General features: G+C 51.6%; 9 protein-coding genes across 9 annotated transcripts in view; 5 read left to right on the forward strand and 4 right to left on the reverse strand.

The window, feature by feature from the left end:
- HMPREF1120_04596 (uncharacterized protein) overlaps positions 1-779 on the forward strand; it is a gene marked incomplete at both ends in the record, with an annotated part of 3,803 nt that extends 3,024 nt beyond the window's left edge. The window contains one exon of the mRNA XM_009158728.1: positions 7-779. Within this exon, the coding sequence (XP_009156976.1) occupies positions 7-779 (773 nt within the window). The remainder of the gene's footprint in view (positions 1-6) is intronic.
- A 1,269-nt stretch (positions 780-2,048) lies between these two features.
- HMPREF1120_04597 (uncharacterized protein) lies at positions 2,049-3,149 on the forward strand (the record flags this gene model as incomplete). The annotated part of the gene is made up of 1 exon (XM_009158729.1): positions 2,049-3,149. The coding sequence occupies one exon, from the start codon at positions 2,049-2,051 to the stop codon at positions 3,147-3,149; it is 1,101 nt and encodes a 366-aa protein (XP_009156977.1).
- Positions 3,150-3,588: 439 nt separating this feature from the next.
- On the reverse strand, positions 3,589-5,609 carry HMPREF1120_04598 (alkaline phosphatase; the record flags this gene model as incomplete). Its single annotated transcript, XM_009158730.1, has 3 exons — positions 3,589-4,461; positions 4,524-4,684; positions 4,742-5,609. The coding sequence occupies 3 exons, from the start codon at positions 5,607-5,609 to the stop codon at positions 3,589-3,591; spliced, it is 1,902 nt and encodes a 633-aa protein (XP_009156978.1).
- Positions 5,610-6,301: 692 nt separating this feature from the next.
- HMPREF1120_04599 (carboxylesterase type B) lies at positions 6,302-8,294 on the reverse strand (the record flags this gene model as incomplete). The annotated part of the gene is made up of 4 exons (XM_009158731.1): positions 6,302-6,811; positions 6,861-7,421; positions 7,467-8,031; positions 8,092-8,294. The coding sequence occupies 4 exons, from the start codon at positions 8,292-8,294 to the stop codon at positions 6,302-6,304; spliced, it is 1,839 nt and encodes a 612-aa protein (XP_009156979.1).
- A 797-nt stretch (positions 8,295-9,091) lies between these two features.
- On the reverse strand, positions 9,092-9,921 carry HMPREF1120_04600 (uncharacterized protein; the record flags this gene model as incomplete). The annotated part of the gene is made up of 4 exons (XM_009158732.1): positions 9,092-9,476; positions 9,530-9,633; positions 9,684-9,818; positions 9,901-9,921. 4 exons carry the CDS (start codon positions 9,919-9,921, stop codon positions 9,092-9,094), a joined length of 645 nt encoding a protein of 214 aa, XP_009156980.1.
- A 1,131-nt stretch (positions 9,922-11,052) lies between these two features.
- On the reverse strand, positions 11,053-12,804 carry HMPREF1120_04601 (transcription initiation factor TFIIA large subunit; the record flags this gene model as incomplete). The annotated part of the gene is made up of 4 exons (XM_009158733.1): positions 11,053-11,092; positions 11,170-12,158; positions 12,584-12,685; positions 12,787-12,804. 4 exons carry the CDS (start codon positions 12,802-12,804, stop codon positions 11,053-11,055), a joined length of 1,149 nt encoding a protein of 382 aa, XP_009156981.1.
- Positions 12,805-13,599: 795 nt separating this feature from the next.
- HMPREF1120_04602 (isochorismatase family hydrolase) lies at positions 13,600-14,348 on the forward strand (the record flags this gene model as incomplete). The annotated part of the gene is made up of 2 exons (XM_009158734.1): positions 13,600-13,656; positions 13,707-14,348. The coding sequence occupies 2 exons, from the start codon at positions 13,600-13,602 to the stop codon at positions 14,346-14,348; spliced, it is 699 nt and encodes a 232-aa protein (XP_009156982.1).
- Positions 14,349-14,853: 505 nt separating this feature from the next.
- HMPREF1120_04603 (uncharacterized protein) lies at positions 14,854-15,763 on the forward strand (the record flags this gene model as incomplete). Its single annotated transcript, XM_009158735.1, has 3 exons — positions 14,854-15,067; positions 15,156-15,602; positions 15,687-15,763. The coding sequence occupies 3 exons, from the start codon at positions 14,854-14,856 to the stop codon at positions 15,761-15,763; spliced, it is 738 nt and encodes a 245-aa protein (XP_009156983.1).
- A 930-nt stretch (positions 15,764-16,693) lies between these two features.
- On the forward strand, positions 16,694-18,836 carry HMPREF1120_04604 (uncharacterized protein; the record flags this gene model as incomplete). Its single annotated transcript, XM_009158736.1, has 7 exons — positions 16,694-16,730; positions 16,804-16,896; positions 16,956-17,061; positions 17,115-17,225; positions 17,279-17,554; positions 17,603-18,166; positions 18,215-18,836. The coding sequence occupies 7 exons, from the start codon at positions 16,694-16,696 to the stop codon at positions 18,834-18,836; spliced, it is 1,809 nt and encodes a 602-aa protein (XP_009156984.1).
- Between the last annotated feature and the right edge of the window lie 167 nt (positions 18,837-19,003).

Genomic DNA, 19,003 nt, shown 5'->3' on the forward strand with positions numbered 1-19,003 from the left:
ATGGAGCAAACGTTAATGGAAATGGAGCAAACGTTAATGGAAATGGAGCAAACGTTAATGGAAATGGAGCAAACGTTAATGGAAATGGAGCAAACGTTAATGGAAATGGAGCCGAGGACGACCTAACACCTCTTGCAGCAGCATCCTGCTGCGGACATCTTGACGTGGTGCAATACCTCTTAGAGCATGGAGCAGATGTGAATCCACACCTGATCCACACTGATTCGTCGCCGCTACAATCCGCCGCATACGGTGGCTACGTGCGAATTGCCCAATTATTGCTTGGTGCTGGGGCGGATGTGAGAGCGGTAGGACCTAGAGAAAGCAACAGCATGTCCGCTGTAGACCTTGCGGCGGGAGAGGGGCATTTGGACATGGTACAACTGCTACTCGACAACTACCAACTCAAGGAGGGCGAATCACTCGTCGAGATCTGTGCTGAAGCAGCTGCCATAGCTAGGGACCTGTGTCAATGGGTCGTCGCTGATTTTCTTGAGAATTATCGTCGAAATTCTCCGCCGCCTTCTCGGCCGCCGGAGGGGGATGTCTTCGCTGGAGGGGACGTCTTTATGGGGGGAAGTATCTCGGCCATGGGAGGTGTTTCCGCTATGGAGGACGTCTCTGGTATGGAGGATGTCGCCACTATAAAGGAGGTCACCGCTATGGAGGATGTTATCGCTATAGGGAACGTCCCTGCTGGGGAGAACATCCTTGCTGGTGAGGAGACAGAGGACATCTTTGCTGGGGAGGATATCTTTGCTGAGTTCACGTATATCTAACCGGGCGGAATATGCTATTCCACCGGCAGCACAGTGGGGGACGAGAAGATGAACTTGGCTTCCAGTGTCTTCAGCGGGCTACAGGGAAGATTCAAATCACTTTGGCCCAATACATTGATTCCCGCCTTAACCTCGGAAACGACTCATGGTATATATCTCGAAGGGCCGGGTGAAGAAAGTGACCATTGCAAAATTTTGATGGGATGCTCCATCTCTTGAACGGAAATGGCTTTGGCTGACTTGTTCCAAGAGGTCTTCTGGAAGGTCTACTCAGTACAGGCGCAAGAGACTCCTCTTGGATATCCAACTTTCCTTGTGACCATCAAAATTTGGTGACAGGGTTAGGTGAGATCCGCCTCAGCGACAAATGCCCACGCCCATTAACCACGCTGGCTTGATTGATGATGACAACAATGTGATGAGACCCCGTGACAAGCCGGTCATTGGAAGAAGTTGAGGGAAGGGCAGCTGAGGAATCTATATTGACAACAAACGTCGAACATGTCAGCCTGAAGCTTTTGTGATGCTATGTGTTCCAAGGTCAATCATGACCAGTCAACATGGTCAAACAGCTCCATGGAAGGAGGCCTGGGAAGCTCGCAGAATCAATTATTGTGGAGACTGTGCCTAGGGTCGTATTTCGCTTCTCAAGGTTGTATCTACAGAACCAGGATTGCGACTGAAGGACGATCTGGAGGTGGCAGCGACTTCCTTACCATGCCACCTTGAAACTGTCTGACTGAGTGAGCATCAAGTCTCTGGACTCGTAGGCGCTCTCTCTGATTTCAACGGAAGCCCAATCACCACCAGGTAGTGTCCACTCTCGGCCGATGCGTCCAATCATCGCGGTTGCAACTGACTCTCTACTTCTCAGTCTAACCACGTCTCGTACTCACAAACTAGCTCATAATATCTACCCCGGGATCCCGTCAGAGTTGTATCTCCAGGCTCCTACTCCAATACGACTACGGCGAATATCAATCTATCTCCCTTGTTACAAGATTTATCGACAAATACCCCCGGAATTAAAGACTCAATGGCGTCGGCGATAGGTCTATATCCGACCTACACTGCATATTCCATTGTCCCAGGATTGCCATCTTATATACTACATATTAGTACCGGTCAACTTCCACCATAGGCACCACACTCCATAGACACGCAACATTAATCTATACTAACTGAGCCAAACTCCTTCACCCAGAAAACAAATAATATAATACATACGGCAATTCAGAAGTCCGTCTCCAAAGAAAGCCTTTGGCAACCATGACTAAACCAGTACCGCACCATCACCTCGCCGCGATCCTCCCCCAAAAAGGCGGTCCCTTATCCATCGTCGAACGCACCACACCCGACCCCGGTCCCAATGAAATTCTCATCGAAATCAAAGCGCTAGCCTTGAATCCAGTCGACTACTACCAGCGCGACTTTGGGATCCCGCCGGTCCCCGTCTATCCTGCCGTCCTTGGGCACGACGCATCTGGCATCGTGGCCAAGGTTGGCTCTAATGTTGCCACTGCCAATGATTCTACTTCCACCAGCAGTTCTGTTGTTCCAGGCAGTCGAGTCATCGCCCTCGCCTCGTCTTTCTTCAAAAATGGCGATCCAAACTACGGCGCCTTCCAACACTACGCCCTCGTCCAATCCGAAGCGGTCATCCCACTTCCCGACACGCTCTCATTTGAACAAGGTGCCGTGTTTCCCTTGGCCGTCATGACAGCTCTAACGGCCTGGACTTGCATTGGAATTTCTCTCGATACGAAATTCACCCCGGAGGATAAGCAGGCCGTGCTAATCTGGGGCGCGGCAAGTAGCGTGGGTACATTTGCGGTTCAATCTGCGAAATTACTCGGGTTCAGCAGGATTTATGCGACTGCTAGCTCGAAGCATCATGAATACCTGAAAGAGCTGGGTGCGGATGTTGTGGTCGATTATCATGACAGTGATGTCGTGAAGAAGATTGTTGATGCGGTGGAGTGGGATGGTGTGAAGTTGTATACGGCGCATTGTGTTGTGGTTGGAGGGTTGCAGCCGACGTTGGATGTGTTGAAAGAAACCAAGGGAAAGGGAAAAGGGAATGGAAAGGGAGTGGTTGCAAAAGTGGCTCATTCGCCTCCTTTGCCGGAAGATCATCCGACGTTGGAAGATACGGAGATTGTGTTCAATTTCCCGTCGTTGGATAAGGAGGTCAGGGATAGGCATGTGGAGCGGTGTTTTCATGGGTGGTTGTATAGTGGGTTGAAAGAGGGTACTGTCGTTCCGAGTCCACGGATTCAAGTCGAACGGGGAGGGTTGGAGGGGTTAAATTTGGCGCTGGACAAGTTGAGAGATGGGGTTAGTGGGACGAAGATTGTTGTGCCGATTTGATGATGGGCTTGGGTTCGGGGTCGTGGTGAGATTATGAAGGGAGGGAAAGAAGGGTTGAGGATGCATTGTAGTGGGTGAAATGATGCTTGTTATGATTTTAATTAGACGATATATGATTTATACAAGATGAGATGAGAAGTGTAGTTTGAGTTTTGAGGTTCGTTCTTTGCCTACATGCAGTGGTATAGGACATGGTATAGGATATCCAGAGTACACGCAGTGTTCCCTGTGGGGACCCAGATAGATGCAACCGTTTAGAAGACAGAGACGAAGAGTCGGTGGTCAGCCTCGTTATTCAAGTCCAGCGAGGGTAGATATTATTGCCGCTTTCGAATCTCGTCTGCTATTATTACCTGCTTGCCTATTTATTTACCATTATTATCCGAGTGTGGTTGTCTTCTGCATTAGGACACTCCGACACGTCCTCAGCCACTTCAGTCTACAAGTCCTCAACGTCCTCATGACTGATATAGTACCGACCCGTATCCGTAGAGTTTGTAATGTTGGTCTGCTTAACCTGGCCGAACTTGACGTATCCGTTCTCAACAGGGCCAGGGACAACAGTGCCATTGAAGCGATGCAGATGGTTCTCGCCATTAATAACAGTAAAGTTGGCCAGCGAGATCTCCCCTGGGTTGCGGTTGATGACAGTTGGCATGCCGAAGTAAAAGGCCTGAACTTGCTGCTGGGTGATATGCAGCTCGAAGTAACCACGGTAATAGAGTTCGCTCCACTGCAGCTCGCGGTTGGCGCCGACGAGCCACTGGCTGGCGTCGACGCTGGCGGCGATGGAAATGTTCTGACCACCAGGCGAAGGGGACGAGACGGCGGTGCCGCCAAACTCGACGCCGATGGAGCCGTTGCCCGTGGCAGGGTCATAGGGATGCTCATCCAGCCACACCAGATCCGAGACCCAGTTGGCGTGACTGTCGCCGGAGATCAGGATGTTGTTGGTGATGTTGTTGTTGTACAGCGTCTGGAAGGTTCGGTTGCGGTTGGCTTGGTACCCGTCCCAGGCATCGTAGTCGAGTGGGTTGACGTTGCCATAAGCCAAGGACTCGTTGATGCGGCTGAACACCGTCTGCGAGCCGATCAGGCGCCACGTCGCTCCTCGGTTCTTGGAGTTGATCAGCGATTGATAGAACCAGTTCTCTTGTCGGGATCCCATCATCGACCGGCCTGCGTCGTTGGAGATGGCGTGCACGTAGTCCGTGTTCCAGTATAGATCGGTAATGGACCGGTCGTACTGTCGTGTGTCAAGCATGATGATGTCCAATAGATTGCCGAAGGAGAATGAGCGCCAGATTCGGAGCTAGTATGGAAGTTAGAAAGGGGAAATTGGACGGAAAGATAGTTCTGAGGCTCATCACTTACATCGTCACCCATCTCGACCTGGCGAATCGGGAGCCATTCGAAGTACGCCCGCACGGCGTTCATCTTCCTCTGGTCAACGGACACACCTCCGTCCTCGATAAACGAGGCTTCCGTGTTGTTGAGCTCGGAAGAGCCATCTCGGTAAGTGTTGTCTGCAACCTCTGGTGGCCACATATGTTAGTGGTACTTGTGGGAGTGTGAAGGGTTTCAAAACCTACCGTGATCATCCCAAACAGGAATCCATGGGTAGTTTTGGTGGCTGAGAACCAAATCCTGGTCAGTCCGGTATGTGGCGTGTCTCTTGCGGTAGTCGTAGAGCGTGTAGATTTGTCTGTCCGGCAGAGGGATACGGCCGATGGTCTGGCCCCATCCGTACTCGCCATTGGCATACTCGTAGATATAGTCTCCAAGATGCAGAACATAGTCGACCGAGTCTTTTCGGACTGGATTCCCGTAGGCGTTGAAGTAGCCGAAGGGGAAATTGCTGCACGAGTAAACGGCAAGGTTGACGCCATTGACGTGGTCATCGGGCGAAGGGGTGGTCTTGGTTCTGCCGACCAAGCTGGACACGTTCGAGTTGCACACGTTGAATTGATACCAATATTGGGTGTAAGGCTTGAGTTTGGTCGCTTCCACCTTGACGGTGTAGTCGACATCAGAGCTGGTGTAGACTGTTCCCGAGTCGACCACATTCGACAGTTTGCTGTCCGAGGCAATCTTCCAGTTCAGGCAGACCGGGGCGGTAGATGGCGGCTTGCCTTCGTCGGTGTCATTGTAAATGGGCACTGGGTTGTAAAGCGGCACAGTGCCAGAGGTGGTGCTGTTGTCCTTGACATCGTCAAAGGTAGGAGAGCATCTTGTCCATAGGATCACGCTGTTGGGGTATGGGTCACCCGAGGCCACGCCATGAGTGAAGTTGAGCTGGGACGGCTCATAGGCCGCACTCGGGTCATGGCGTTTGACAACCTTGCGGACGGATATTCCCAGGCCTGGGTGGTGCAAAGATGGAGAGCGGTAGTTCAAGTTTGCACCATAAGAGGCAAGTGTGACAGCGATCAAGGACGAGAAAACAAGCAATTGCAACATCTTGACGTGACAGGACCGGTCTTCAAGCCTGAGGGAGATCCCGCTGGGTCCTTTTTTCGTCCTTTCTCACTACGACTCACCTGAAGTGATCATGAGAGCTCTCCATGGAACTTATACTTGCGGCCCTGTACACTTGAAGTCACCATCGGCGGACGACCTTCGGCAAGCTCATCCTTGCAACGGACCGCGGTGGGGTAAACAAGTTGTACAAGCTTATGGTCAAGCTCAAAGACACACAAGATCCGGTCGGTCAGCCAATTGCTGAGAAGCTCATTGGCATGCGGTACCTTTGTCCACTGCATGATGCGATTTCGAGCTGCCTTTTCCATCGTAGTTCCTGCCGGGGCTGGCTATCGTTTCTTCCGAGTGGGATACAGAATGAGAACCTGTAGAATGTTTGTTGTTGCAGTCGGCAGCGGACAGCCAGAGCCTCGAGGCACGTGGGTTGAAGTCTTGTTGGATTACCGAATCGGAACACGCCATTTTGTCAGCGCCAGGCGGACACGAACGTCATGCCTGACCAGGTACATGTTCCTCGATGCCGGGTATCGTCCGCTAACGCAGGATGGAGTTTGTTAGATGAAGTAGTGGTGCATACCGGCTGGAGTTCACGAAGCTGTTGAGGGTACTGAGAAGGTCTTGTTGAATGACATGTATATATCAAAGAAGCAGCAACCAATCGGGGATAGCTTTTACTCAGGTACAATGGCTCCCAAGCTCCTCCACAGGTCGCAACGATATCCACGTCCAGCCTCCCAGGTATACGCGTTGACCAACGTAATGTTGTTCACCAGTCCAGGCTCTCCATATTCGGTCAAGTTGGCCGCGATATACGAAAGATTGAACGCAAACGGCGTTCCACCCGTGATGTTAAGATCCATCTGATATGGCGAATAGATCCTATATGGAGGCCAGTCGGACGCCGGGTTCGTCACAGTACTATTAGACGAAGGACCGTTGGCAACACTGCTCGGAATCGAAGGATCATCTCCTGTGATGAAGTTCCCCCATATCTGCATTACGGCGTCCACAAACTCCGGGCTTTGATTCGGTGATGGCGGTCCGAAGAACGCCGTGGCATCAGAGCCATGCAGTGCAATGGGCACCGAGTATTGATACTTGTAAGAGTTGCGGCCGTGGTCACTATACGCCTCCGCCATCCAATAAGCTGGACATACAAATGTCGTTTCCGAATAAATTGCCTGACAGTAGTTTAGTAAGTGTACCCGAGTGGAGATGGACACCTCTTACGAAAGCTCGTTGTTGCTGTCCCGTGGCAACGCTGCTTTGGTTAATGAAGCTGGGCTGGCTTGTCCCGGTCGAGGCATACAGGGGGGCATTGGAATCCGTCGTACCATTTGAGCTTGGGTAATAAAGCAGCACTTTGGCGATGTCGTCATTCGTGAAGAGAGGAAATGTTAGGCGTAACCAAGCCACAAGGTCATCCTCGGTGGTAATGTTCGGCTGGGTGTATGCTGGACCTTCCAGTGCATTGTTACTCACAAGGAGATTGATCCCGTTCAACTCTTTGCGTAAAAGCTGGCGACTTGGTAAGTCTTGCACAAAAATGCCATCTGTGACTGGTAGGAAGCACCAAGTGCCATATTTGCCAGACTCTGACAGTGTAGCGCTTGCATTCTGCAAAGTCGATGAATCCTTGCTGACAAGGCAATCGAAGAGAGTACCAGAGTGAGCACCATATGGCAGGGTTGGCGCGCAGCCTACCATGGTTGCAAAAGCATAGTAGGCTTGTGATGGCTGCCAGTCATTGTAGTTGTATTGCATTGGCAAATACGGGGATGATGCTATGGTCTGCGGAAATCAGTTCTGGAGAAGAAACTTCCTACAAAGACTCACGTTTCTGAACATTGACTGGCCAAGGGAGCCACCATAGGCCATACCTTGAAGCATGACTGAGCCCCCTCCAGCGGATTGGCCCGAAATTGTCACTCGAGCCGCATCGCCGCCAAATAAATGGATATAGTTTTGTACCCATTGGAGCCCAAAATATTGATCCAGCAGTCCTGCATTGACGACGCCGTTCCGAAAGACTTCGTCGCCGGCAAGAAATCCAAATGCACCTAGCCGGTATTGAATACTGACCCCAACAAAGGAATTGTTGTTAGTGTTGATGATGGCCGACATGTCCTGTCGGCCGTTCCCTCTTCCATAACCGCCGCCATGTATCCATACGAGCACAGGAAGCAATCCAGAAGCATTTGATGGAGCATAAACATTCAAGAAGAGACAGTCCTCACTTGACCCGGTACTGTTGAGCGGGACAAAAGTATTGGTGGTATCCTGGTTTTGTGGGCAAATAGGTCCATATTGGTTTGCCTGAATGACTGAACTACGGTTGCTCTCGGGAGGCTGAGGAGCCTGCCACCTATTCGAACCTGTTGGCGGAGCGGCAAATCGAACACTAGACATTCGATATCAGGAGACTGGACTTTTTTCCTGGGATTTCAGCGTTATCCAATACCCTCTCCAGACTCTCAAGCCTGTTGTGGTGTTCTGATATCCATCATAGATCTCATACCCAAGGTCGACCTGTAAAGAAGAGCCGTTGCTGGGGCCGGCAGCTTGACGTACGTGTAAAGGGACAAGAAAAGGGCGTGGGTTGTACGGATGGCGAGCGAAACAGCTCTCAATCAGAATTGCCACCGTGAATAGGAGAGCAAGCATTTTCGTTCTTCAGGAGAATCCTAGGTTTGTAGACGAAGGAGAGGGAAGCCATATTACTGTCCTGTAGACACTTATGAGTCTGTTCAGGATGGCTGCGCTCAGCTCCCGAGCGCGAGTGAACTCCGCAACAAGCGGACAACCGGCGAGCACCGTCGGCAGGAAACTACCGTTCACGATGCCCTTCTCAGACAGCGACGGTTCCTATGGGTCGAACAGCTCGTAAACGAGCGGAGACATGCACCGCGGCAGATGGAGATGTTCGTAACGAAAGGAAGAAATGGAGCTGGGGATGAGGAGTGCGGAAAAGGCACGTCATGATGTCCCCACACTTTGACACTCCTCTGTATCCAGGGTCTCCTGGTACCACAAAGCGACGACATTATCGAAGTGGTTAATAACAGCCTTTTCGGTTGCAAGGCCTGTCTTCGTAGATCAGAGGGTCTGTGTCCTATTCAGGGTCGGGGCAGAGCTCGACACCAGTATTAAAGTAGCGGAAACGCGGTCTATGGCCGCTGTTCAATTGCTGCAAGACAACGCTTTCTATTCCCTATTGCAGCCTTCCACGCATACATGCCGTACCAATGTCCACCACTGGACGAAGGTGGCAGATATCATACTCAATTCTCCCGTCACGCCGCCACAAAGCGTTAGTGCCGCCACACCTTCCCAAACGATGCGTCCGTGAGAGGCAGTCACCTCTATTCCAAACATTACCAGCTTGCCCTGCTCGCTGAGGGTGGCCGTCAGGACGAGATGCTGCTTGTCGACCCTAGCACGATGAGCTGCATATCGATGCTCTAGTTGCTCTTCTTATCGCCGGTGTTGGGGTTCAGCTGGTTGTATTTGACGCTCAACTCGTCATACTCTCTCTGCAACCCCTCAGCCTGGCTCTTCATCGCTGCCAACTCCTTGTCTTTCTTGTCAAGTTGCTTCTTGAGCTCTCCAATCTGGTCGGCACGGTAGTGTTTGCCCAGTTTTTCGCCTTCCTTGCCGCCGGCTTGTGGGTCTCCTTCGTACATCTTGACCTTTTCTTCGAGACGGAGAACATCGAGGATCATTCCGTAGGTTCGGTTGAGGATCAGAGACAGGAAAAGTGTGAAGCCGGTAAGGTACATGTTGCGTTGAGAGTAGAACTTGCGTGCCTGGACTTCCATGCGGTCGGAGCCAATTGCTGCTGCTCGTCTGCGACAAGGTTAGAAAGAGTGAAAAGTCGAGCATTGACTTGTAGAACTCACCCCGCTCCAGTATTGTCTTTCAGAAGAGCTGACATCTCCACCTGGACTCGGTAGACGCGGTTGACGCTATCAAGGAAGAGAATGAGGATGAATATGAAGGTGATCTGTCCCACGTCAGAATCCTCTGCAGCACCTTCATAGAATTCTCCCCTACCTTCATCCCATACTGTAATTTGGCGACGAGTGGACTTTCCGATATGAAATTGAACATCTTGCGCTTGACGGTGAAAGGCAGTGGTACGATCAGTGCTATGAACAGCGCCATCTCGACCACCAAAAGGACGAAAACCTGGACCGCAGTGTTAGCATCGATCGCGTGGCTCGAAATCAATTGTTCTCAAGCCAATCTCGACTGGTGGGCAGCTACTGACCAGACTGTAGTAGAGCGTCATGATTGCGGTGTTGACTTGCACAAAACGACTTTAGCTGTCTGACGGTAGGTTGAAAAGTTTCCGTGAGGAAGACGGAGGACAGGCAGAGGTGTAGGCGGGATGTAATGGGAGTGAAGTGAAGGAAGAATTGACCAAGATGGCATTTTAGACGGCAAGCAGGTCGAACCAACAACTGGAACCATGATTGTGGCCTGGCTGCGTATTACGTCACCCACCAACTCACTGTCTCATCGTCTCTGCCCCTACTGTTCCCCCATTGCCTCGATGTTTCACCGTATATAAAATGCAGTTTCCAGCCTTCGAGGATGGCATCATCATGCAGTACTTCACAGGTAGTGATTTTCGCGGTATGGTTATTCGTTTAAATCCTATGACTTTGACTTTGGGGAGAAGATTCAACAGCCGCAATTGACGTCTGCAGCTCATGCCAGTTCGACCACAGCTTACGAACCACATAGACCGAGACTAGGATACTCTAAACGACCTGTGCACGCAGGACGGTACCACGGGGCAACGCCATATAGGAACTGCTTTCTGACTTGGAGCCGCTTCGCGTAAATGCCTGCTCGAGGGTACCCCGCCAAATCAATTCTGAGGCACTTTGCCACGGAAGAAACCACGAGGAAAGCACAGCGCAAGAATGGTATACGGGGCAAGGCGTAGCAGAACATTTGTCAATTCGTGATCACCTCCTCAAAAACTGGAGTCTGAGTAATGAGGGCTGCAAAGCAGATGGAAAGTGTCCAGCAACACGTCCTCAGAAGTCCCACAGCACCAGTCCGCTGAGGTCTGGGCTTCTTGCTCGGTGTGACGAGTACATGACCCCTATCCGAATGTATTTGAGGGGAATGAGCCAAGAAACACAATTGGTATTAATATTCCAGGCCTTGCAATCCGTCAATAGCGCCTGAAATGTCACTCCATCCTGCGGGAGTCCCATCAATGCCTGTCCAGAAAAAGGCCAGGAGAGAACGAGCAAGAAGCCTGTCGCCGTTAAGGAGAAAAGAGACTGTGCGCATCCAGTTCATCAGATGGAACTCGAGTGAAGGATCAAGTTGCTGCACATTTCTTGCCTCGCCATGGTAATGGATGGTCTGGAAACAATGCTATTCCCAAGGTGGAAATTTGTGCTCACCACTCGAATTCGCCTTGACCTTTGTGGAAGACGTACCTAGACAGGAATGTCAGCGAAAGGTTCGATCATTTCTCAGGTGTGTTACGTTGGCAAAATCAAGTGTAGAAACTTACTCGGTGCCGTCGACGCGAAAGATGCCATCCTTTAGCGTACACTTCCACTTATTCTTGACGCGCTGGACCTTGTCATAGGTACACAGCATGACTTGGTCAGTGTTGTCACCGTCTTCAGCATTCGCCGCCAGCTCATCTGGGTCGTCGAGGTCTGAGTTGATGGCATCTTCGTCTTCTTCATCGTCGTCATCATCGCCTCCAGCGTCGCCCTGAGCACGTGTGATGGAGGGAATATTGCTACCGGATGTGCCTTCACCGTTGAGATCCCTGAGCTTCCGGGACACAGCCTTGCTAGGCGCTGGGGCGCGTTCGTCGAGATTCAGCAGTAGACCGCCACCTTCCAGCTCTCGTTGTTTCGCCAGAAACTGTGCTCGCATCAAATTATCGGCTTCCACGCCGTGTGCCGCAGCTAGTGCTTTGCGGCGAGAGTACTCAGCATCCCATGTGTCGCGATCTTCTCCAGCTCCGTCAGTCTGGCTTGACTTAAGTGGGGCGGATATCTGTGGTTTAACGTCGTCTGGGTAGTCTTGGACTCCTGCGAAAGACTGTTGTCCTCCGTCTTCCTGCTTGATGTATGGTGAGGACTGTACCCCAGGGGACTGCAACTTCGGTTGCTGGTTAGACTGGAGTTGTGCGATCTGGGGTCCAGCTCGTTGTCCAAAGCTCTGATGTAGATTCATCGCGGCTCGATCACGTGCCGTCATCGGCTCCCCTTGCTGGAACGAAGGAGCTTGGTACTGTTGTGGAACGGGTGCATGAGGGGGAGGATGCGAGGTAGCGTTATTACTTTCGGCCTTGACGGGAGCCACAGCGGGAGAAGACTGTTGAGGTGGAGGTGCGTTCTTGACACTGTTGCCATTGCTGGGAAGAGTGGGAGGGATGGGTTTGGCGTTGCTGGGCAGAGTCGGTTGGTCTTTCACGACGGGCGGTGGAGGAGGGTCCCATGGAAGTTGTGCCACCTTAAGACCAGACAGCTTCTTCTGCCATTCCTGTGTAGCGCGACATATGTAAGCCAATGCAACAGACGACACAGGAGAAACAAGCCACTGTCGTTGAACGAGATAATCGTCTTGAGGCAGCGGCAAGCCACTCCAAAAGTGGTTAGATCAAGGAAGGCGGGAGATCAGGCAGCCGTTGTTAGCGTATAAAGAGGCATGAGTCAAAGGGGCCGCACTCAAGAACCTTCGGATCCCCGCGCCTTGTCTCGCCTCCGACCCTCGATCGCTCGCTCGCGCTCCTGCGGCAAGGCAATTATGCTGCGACCACCACCACCATCCTAACACATCCACGCCGCATATTCTCAGGCCTCACATTACAGTGATGGGAAGGGCTTTTGAAAGGGCAAAGAGGATGATCGCAACAGTGCAGTGGACAAAACGGAGGCTCGGGGGTCTGATGGCGCAGGGTGACATACCGACTTCAGCAGATCTAGAGTCGCCAGTTCCACGCCTCCCTCTTCGAAATCCTGTCGAGACCACTCACAGACATCGTTGATGACTTTGGCATACACCTCGCCCTATTTCAAAAGCATCATTAGTATGATACTTTGCTTAGTAAATCTGCCGCGGTCGACTGAGGTTCATTTGAGGTTGGTTGGGCCGATGTGATGTTGCTCACCACCAGTGCTTTTGACATGGCTTCTGATGTTTGCCGTATGGCGACTTGGATTCTTCTCTCCCACTAGCAAACTTCCAACGTCCGATATTCGAGTTCGCTGCCGATCTTTGAGGAAGGGATGAGGGGATTGTGGTGGAGCGGGCTGATTCGGGACGCTTGGTAGAGGAGGCAGGTTTCTTGGTTCAGTGGTTGTGAGTGCGGCGTTCGTTCAAGGCCGCATCGGCGCTCGCTTGTTGTACTAGTAGAGACTGCTCATGATATACAACGATGCCAGGATGATCAGACTTGGCTGCTGTGTAGTGCCTGTCGCCGCTATGCGATGAGTTCTGGTTGGGTTGGGAGATAGTGGAAAGGCAAGTTCAGAAGAGCGAGATAGACGATGCCCCCGAAGGCCACTAATCTAGGCTTGGCTCGCCGCCCGCCAATAACCTCTGGAGACCTCCCTAGACCTTTTCTAAGTGACAAGCAGCCCCTAATAAACAGGTGAAGCAGTTCAAGTCTGCAGGTGATGAGCTGAGGTTATTCACTGTCACAGCAGTACCATACTTGGTGCACCTGCTATCGGGTGTTCAGGAAAGCATATCATCTGCAGGTCAACCATTGTGATCATCTAACGGATGATGTTAATATGCATGTCTAACTATCTTGGGACCGATTTTATTATGAGCTGCCAGTAAGAGGCGATATCTCTCGTCCACAATATCCTTGAGAGTTGATACAACGGCTACCCTTGCAACAATGCACTGAGCGTACCATAACACAACAACGATCAACTTATCACTCTCAACCAGGCCTATCCTTCTCTTCTTCAAGATGGCTTTCAAACCGGCGCTCATTGTGGTTGACATGCAACATGACTTCTGTCCTCCTGTATGAAAACGTCTACAGCTTCCAGGTTGGTTCCGGATTAACATTGACAGGATGGTTCCCTTGCTGTCCCTGGAGGCAAAGACATTGTGCCCCTCATCAACCAGCTCCTTGATTCTCCCAGCTTTGCTGTAAAGATAGCAACGCAAGATTGGCATCCCGCTGACCATATATCCTTCGCCGCAAATCACACTCCACCACACAACAAGCCTTTTGAGTCTTTTGTCGAGGTGAACAACATAGTTGGAAACAGGCCGGAGCAGACGATGATGCAAAGACTCTGGCCGATACACTGCGTACAGAATACGAGAGGCGCTGATATTATCGAAGAAATCGACCTGTCAAAGGTCAACGTCAATGTGAAGAAAGGCATGGACGCGCGAGTTGAAATGTACTCTGCCTTCTCCGATTCTTTCGGCAATTTGACCTCGGGCGCAGGAGGAGTCAGCCTGGATCTCGCTTCCTTGCTGCATTCGCACAATATTACTGACGTCTATGTCGTGGGTTTAGCTGGGGATTATTGCGTCAAAGATACAGCACTAGGCGCGGCAAAGGCAGGTTTCAAAACGTATGTCATTGAAGAGGGACAGAAATGTGTTGATCCAGGGGCATGGGACGATGTAAAGCTGGCCCTTTCACAAGGCTTGGTCTCCGTGGTCAGCGCCCAGGGACCCGAAGTTCGCCGCGTACTATGAGCCTGGGCGAACCATAATCCCCTCAAGCTGTGACCGGTCGAAGGAATAATCCGGTGAACAAGGCTCATGATCAATTCTAGAGAATTGCCACTGTTCGCTCGACAAAGACAGCTTCTGGTGGTGTATATCGATTTTGAACAAATCAACCTGGATACATGAGAATACTCGCATCGGCTCGAGCCGAGCCCAGAGCATGAACCGTAGGACATCAGGCCCCTTACTTTGCTTACCATCATAGGTAATTGATGTGCTCTTGTGCTATATCTTGTAAAGGGGCGCGTTATGTTGGACTGCCGATGTCACCGTGCCACAGGAAGACGGGCGGCTGCCTTCGGAACAGCGTAATACTGCACTGGCAGCGCTGAAGTGCTGACAAGTACGGGTACATCTACTAGAACCTCCACCAACAATCAACAATATTGTATTATAGAAGGGAATCAGAACCATTCGCCTATACTATCCTGAGATGCGGCTCCAGTGAATCTGCAGGTTCCTATAGCACGATATGCCACACTCAGTGCATCCTACTCCGCGGGCTGGAACTCCCGACGCGGAGGGCCTTTCCACCCGATACTGGAACAGAAATATACCCAAACAACAATGGACGGAAGAGTGTCCCGAGTATCTGGTCGGCATTGGCGACAAAAACATGAGAATCATTTCAAGTCGAGAAGAAGATTGTCACAAATTGTCGTGGCCAGAAGTTCGAGAACTAGTCAGTACGTTTTATGGCAGCACCAACAACCAGAGGAATTTCGATTCTCCATGACCAGCCGGACTGACCCTCAATTATTCATCCATATACAGAGACAGGCAGGATTGATCAATTTCAACGATCTCCGAGTCAACTACGAGCATATCTCAAATGGGTCTATCACCTGAAGCAACAATACGGATCAGTGTCAGCGTACATCCAACATGAACTCCTTCGATGGGACGATATCACTCCTTCAGGAGATCCTCCGTTCCAGAATCCGGAGGACTACAAAATCCTGTATAATGATTGGCCGTACTACATCGACGAAGACATCAAACATCTCGTGGTATGGACCAAGTTTGTGATCGACGAGGACGAGTCTACGGGTCAAGTTTCCGAAAAAGCTAGAGTCGACATTGAGACCTTCATTGCAAGGACATTCATTCTGGATGCCGGACAGGGTTCTGAAGAAGGGACTTCTCGGAAACCAGGCATGCCTAGAGATCATATCGTGTGGTTTAAGAATTGGAAGAGTTTGAAGAGCGTCCACGCGCTAGGTGAGTCTTTTTCAAGAATAGCACAGACACTGCACTGGCAGTTTGAAGGTCTGCGATGGGGTAATGGGAGCTAATAATGGCCAGAGCACTTTCACGTCATGTTGTATAAGCCGCCGGCCGACTTGCTGGTAAGGGTCACTGGGGAAGATCGATCTAGCTGATATGGCCGCCACAAGAGCACAGGCTTGTTACAACGGCAAGCAGGACGGCGAAAGGATACAGTAGTAGATACATTGCCATGGTAAAGACGCAGGGAGGGGAAGGGTCAGGATATATTGTCGACACGGTTGGGAGCTCCAGAGCACGCATAGGACTGTGCAACCCCCTCCGGATCATTGAGCAGGAATGGTCGCCAAGCGATAGATTATAGAACAAGACAGCGCGAGGTAACGAGTACGACGGCATGGAGAGTCGATATTGTACCCTTTCTATAGGCCTAGGCCTTCCTAGGTCTGCAGTTGTTGAAGAACTGAAGGTAAAGGCAGTACAGTGTAATATGTGGTGCCATAAAAATAATGCAAGCTGACGCGCGCAGGTGTTTTCACACAGCTTAATTTATGTTTCTATAACCACAGACGGATGCCCAATAATAACAACGGGTCGGCGGGTGCATTACTTTGTGTGCGGCTGCTATTACTAGCACTGGCAGCTCCGAGTCAGTTCTGGTGAAGAGACCGCGTTGTGCTCCCGGCGTCAACCAATCCCCCCAACCCCGTCACCGTCATTATTGGCCCTTTTTTGTGCCTGTGCAGGCTTCATTCGACCTCTTCCAGCTGCTCCGAATGCACGGCACTGGAGCCCAATCCTGCTACAGTCCAACTACTATTTCCTGCCTGCAGCCCGTCATCAGCGCCCGTCGAGGACATCGCCCTACCTCTCTTTCAGCGGAATCTCCAGCAAAGGCCACCCAACGTAAAGCAGGATATCTGGCAGACTGTCCTACTGCCTGAAACATCCTTGCCCTCCCCACCATCCTGCCGTTCCCTCCCCACGACGTCATATAACCCTCTGTTGCTGTCTGTTTCGACGTCGACGATTCTACCGCAATCCGGCTCCTCCTTATTTTGCATGCTCCTCGGCGCCGGGGCAAGATGAGACACTCAATAGGGGGAGCTCTGCGCAATCGCAGTGAGTTTGGACTCGATATTCCTGACAAAGCGGGATCAGCTGGCGCAACGGGAGGCTGACCAGACACTACTAGGCCACCGATCCTCTTCTGCTTCCGCTTCTGAAGAACCTCGAGACACAGCTGAAGGCGAAGACACCGAAGTTGTCGAGCCAGAACAGGGAAATGGTACCATTAGCCCCATCCTGAGGACGCTGCACAAGTGGTGGAGCTGACTCCAGAGACAGTCCTTTCCCATATCATTTCGCAGCTGCGGCCGGGCGCAGACCTGTCCCGAGTCACGCTGCCTACCTTTATTCTGGAGCCCAGGTCGATGTTGGAAAGAATAACAAAGTGAGTTGCGGACAGTGTATGGTCTCGAAGTCCGCGGCTGACAGGCATTGTAGCTTCATGGCTCACCCCGACACGCTCCTGCCCATGCCTAAGGTCGAAGATCCGGTGGAAAGATTTGTGGCAGTGGTCAAGTTCTACTTGAGCGGCTGGCACATCAGGCCTCCGTAGGAGATCCTCCCGAATAGTGAGTATAGCCAAGTACTGACGACTGTGGCAGCGGCGTGAAAAAGCCATTGAACCCGATACTCGGAGAGACGTTTACTTGTTACTGGGATTACCCGGACGGCACGCGGGGGTATTACATTGCGGAGCAGACTTCTCATCATCCCCCGAAATCCTCTTACTTTTTCATGGCACCATACCACCATATCAGGGTGGACGGGACTCTGAAACCTCGAAGCAAGTTCCTCGGTAACTCGGCAGCAAGTATGATGGAGGGCATATCATATTTGAGGTTCACGAATCGAGGGAAGTCGAAGGGCGGGGAGAAATAGTATGTGCAGACAATGAACCGATCTCATGTCCTGGCTAACCAAAGCAGTATTCTGACACAGCCGAATATGTACGCTCGAGGTATTCTCTTCGGCAAGATGAAGTATGAGCTGGGCGACCATTCTTATGTGCGATGTCCCGAGAACAATCTCAGTGCCGACATTGAATTTAAGACGAAAGGCTGGATGGGAGGTACGTACAATGCGATTGGAGGAGCCATCAAAAACGACAAGACCGGTGAGGTTCTATACGAGTTATCTGGGCTATGGTCGGGGGAGATGTACATCAAGGACGTGAAGACGGGCCAGAAAAAGACTCTGTTCGATGCCACGCATGCGAAACATTCTCCTCCCCGGACGCGGCCGTTGGAGGAGCAAGGCGATCGTGAGTCTCAAAAACTGTGGTACAATACCGTCAAGGCGGTCAAGGCGGCAGACCACGAAAAAGCGACTATGGAAAAGGCCAAGATCGAAGATCAGCAACGAGAGGAGGCCAAGCGAAGAGAAGAGCTGGGCGTGGAGTGGCAACCCCAGCTGTTCCGGAGAGTCGATGCGAAAAAGGGCGGGTCGGAAGAAGGAGAAGAAGATTTGGAGTGGATCATCCATGCGCATCTGTAAGTTGTCGACATTAGCATTATTTTAGTGGCTCTGACAGCTGGCAGGGACTCGAAGGATCCGAAAGAATTGGAACAAAAGATCCTGTCAATCGCTCCGATTCTGCCTGGTCAAGGGAAGCCCGGTGGGCCGGAGCACAGGCCTCATCAACAGGCACATACAAAGGAGGCGGCTCAACCGCCAGCCGAGGCGTCAGTAAAGCAAGGTCAGGCTGGAGCGAACAACCCGCCAATGGAGAAGACGACACGGCAACATGCGCCGCAACAAGCACCGCCAAAACAAGCAGCTCCGCCAGAGTCGGAACCTACGAGCAACCTGATCGACTTTGACTCAAAGCCTGCCCCTAGTAATCAGCCTGGGTCATCGCAACCAACACAGCCAAAAGAGTCCGTTGCCGCCCCTGCCGCTCCTGCTGGGCAAGCCGTGCAGCCAACCTCGAATCAACAGGGTGTTGCTCCAGTGTACGAGGCCATTACTGTAGATCCGCCTACCGGACACAGTTCCCAAAGCGCCAACCTCATGGATGACGACAATGATATCTCTCACATGAACAGCCAGATGTCGAGATTAAAAATGCATGAAGCCATGGTGCCGGAAGGACAGGCGCCACTGAAACGAGCCGATACAGAGACGAGTGAAGTTGATGTCTTTGTGGATGCTCAGAGCTGAGGTGCCTACTACCTAGGTATATGGCGAGGCTGACTTGGAAAGGCATCCTTGCTCTTGAGGACAGACGGGGTTTGCACGGTAGAGGGAGCTGTCCTTGGTGCTCTTCCAGGGGACGTGGGCTAGGTACCTGCGTATGCGACTCAAGTGTGCTTTTGTTTTTGATGGGG

Source organism: Exophiala dermatitidis, assembly GCF_000230625.1.
Source record: "Exophiala dermatitidis NIH/UT8656 unplaced genomic scaffold supercont1.4, whole genome shotgun sequence".
Taxonomy (NCBI): Eukaryota; Fungi; Ascomycota; class Eurotiomycetes; order Chaetothyriales; family Herpotrichiellaceae; genus Exophiala; species Exophiala dermatitidis.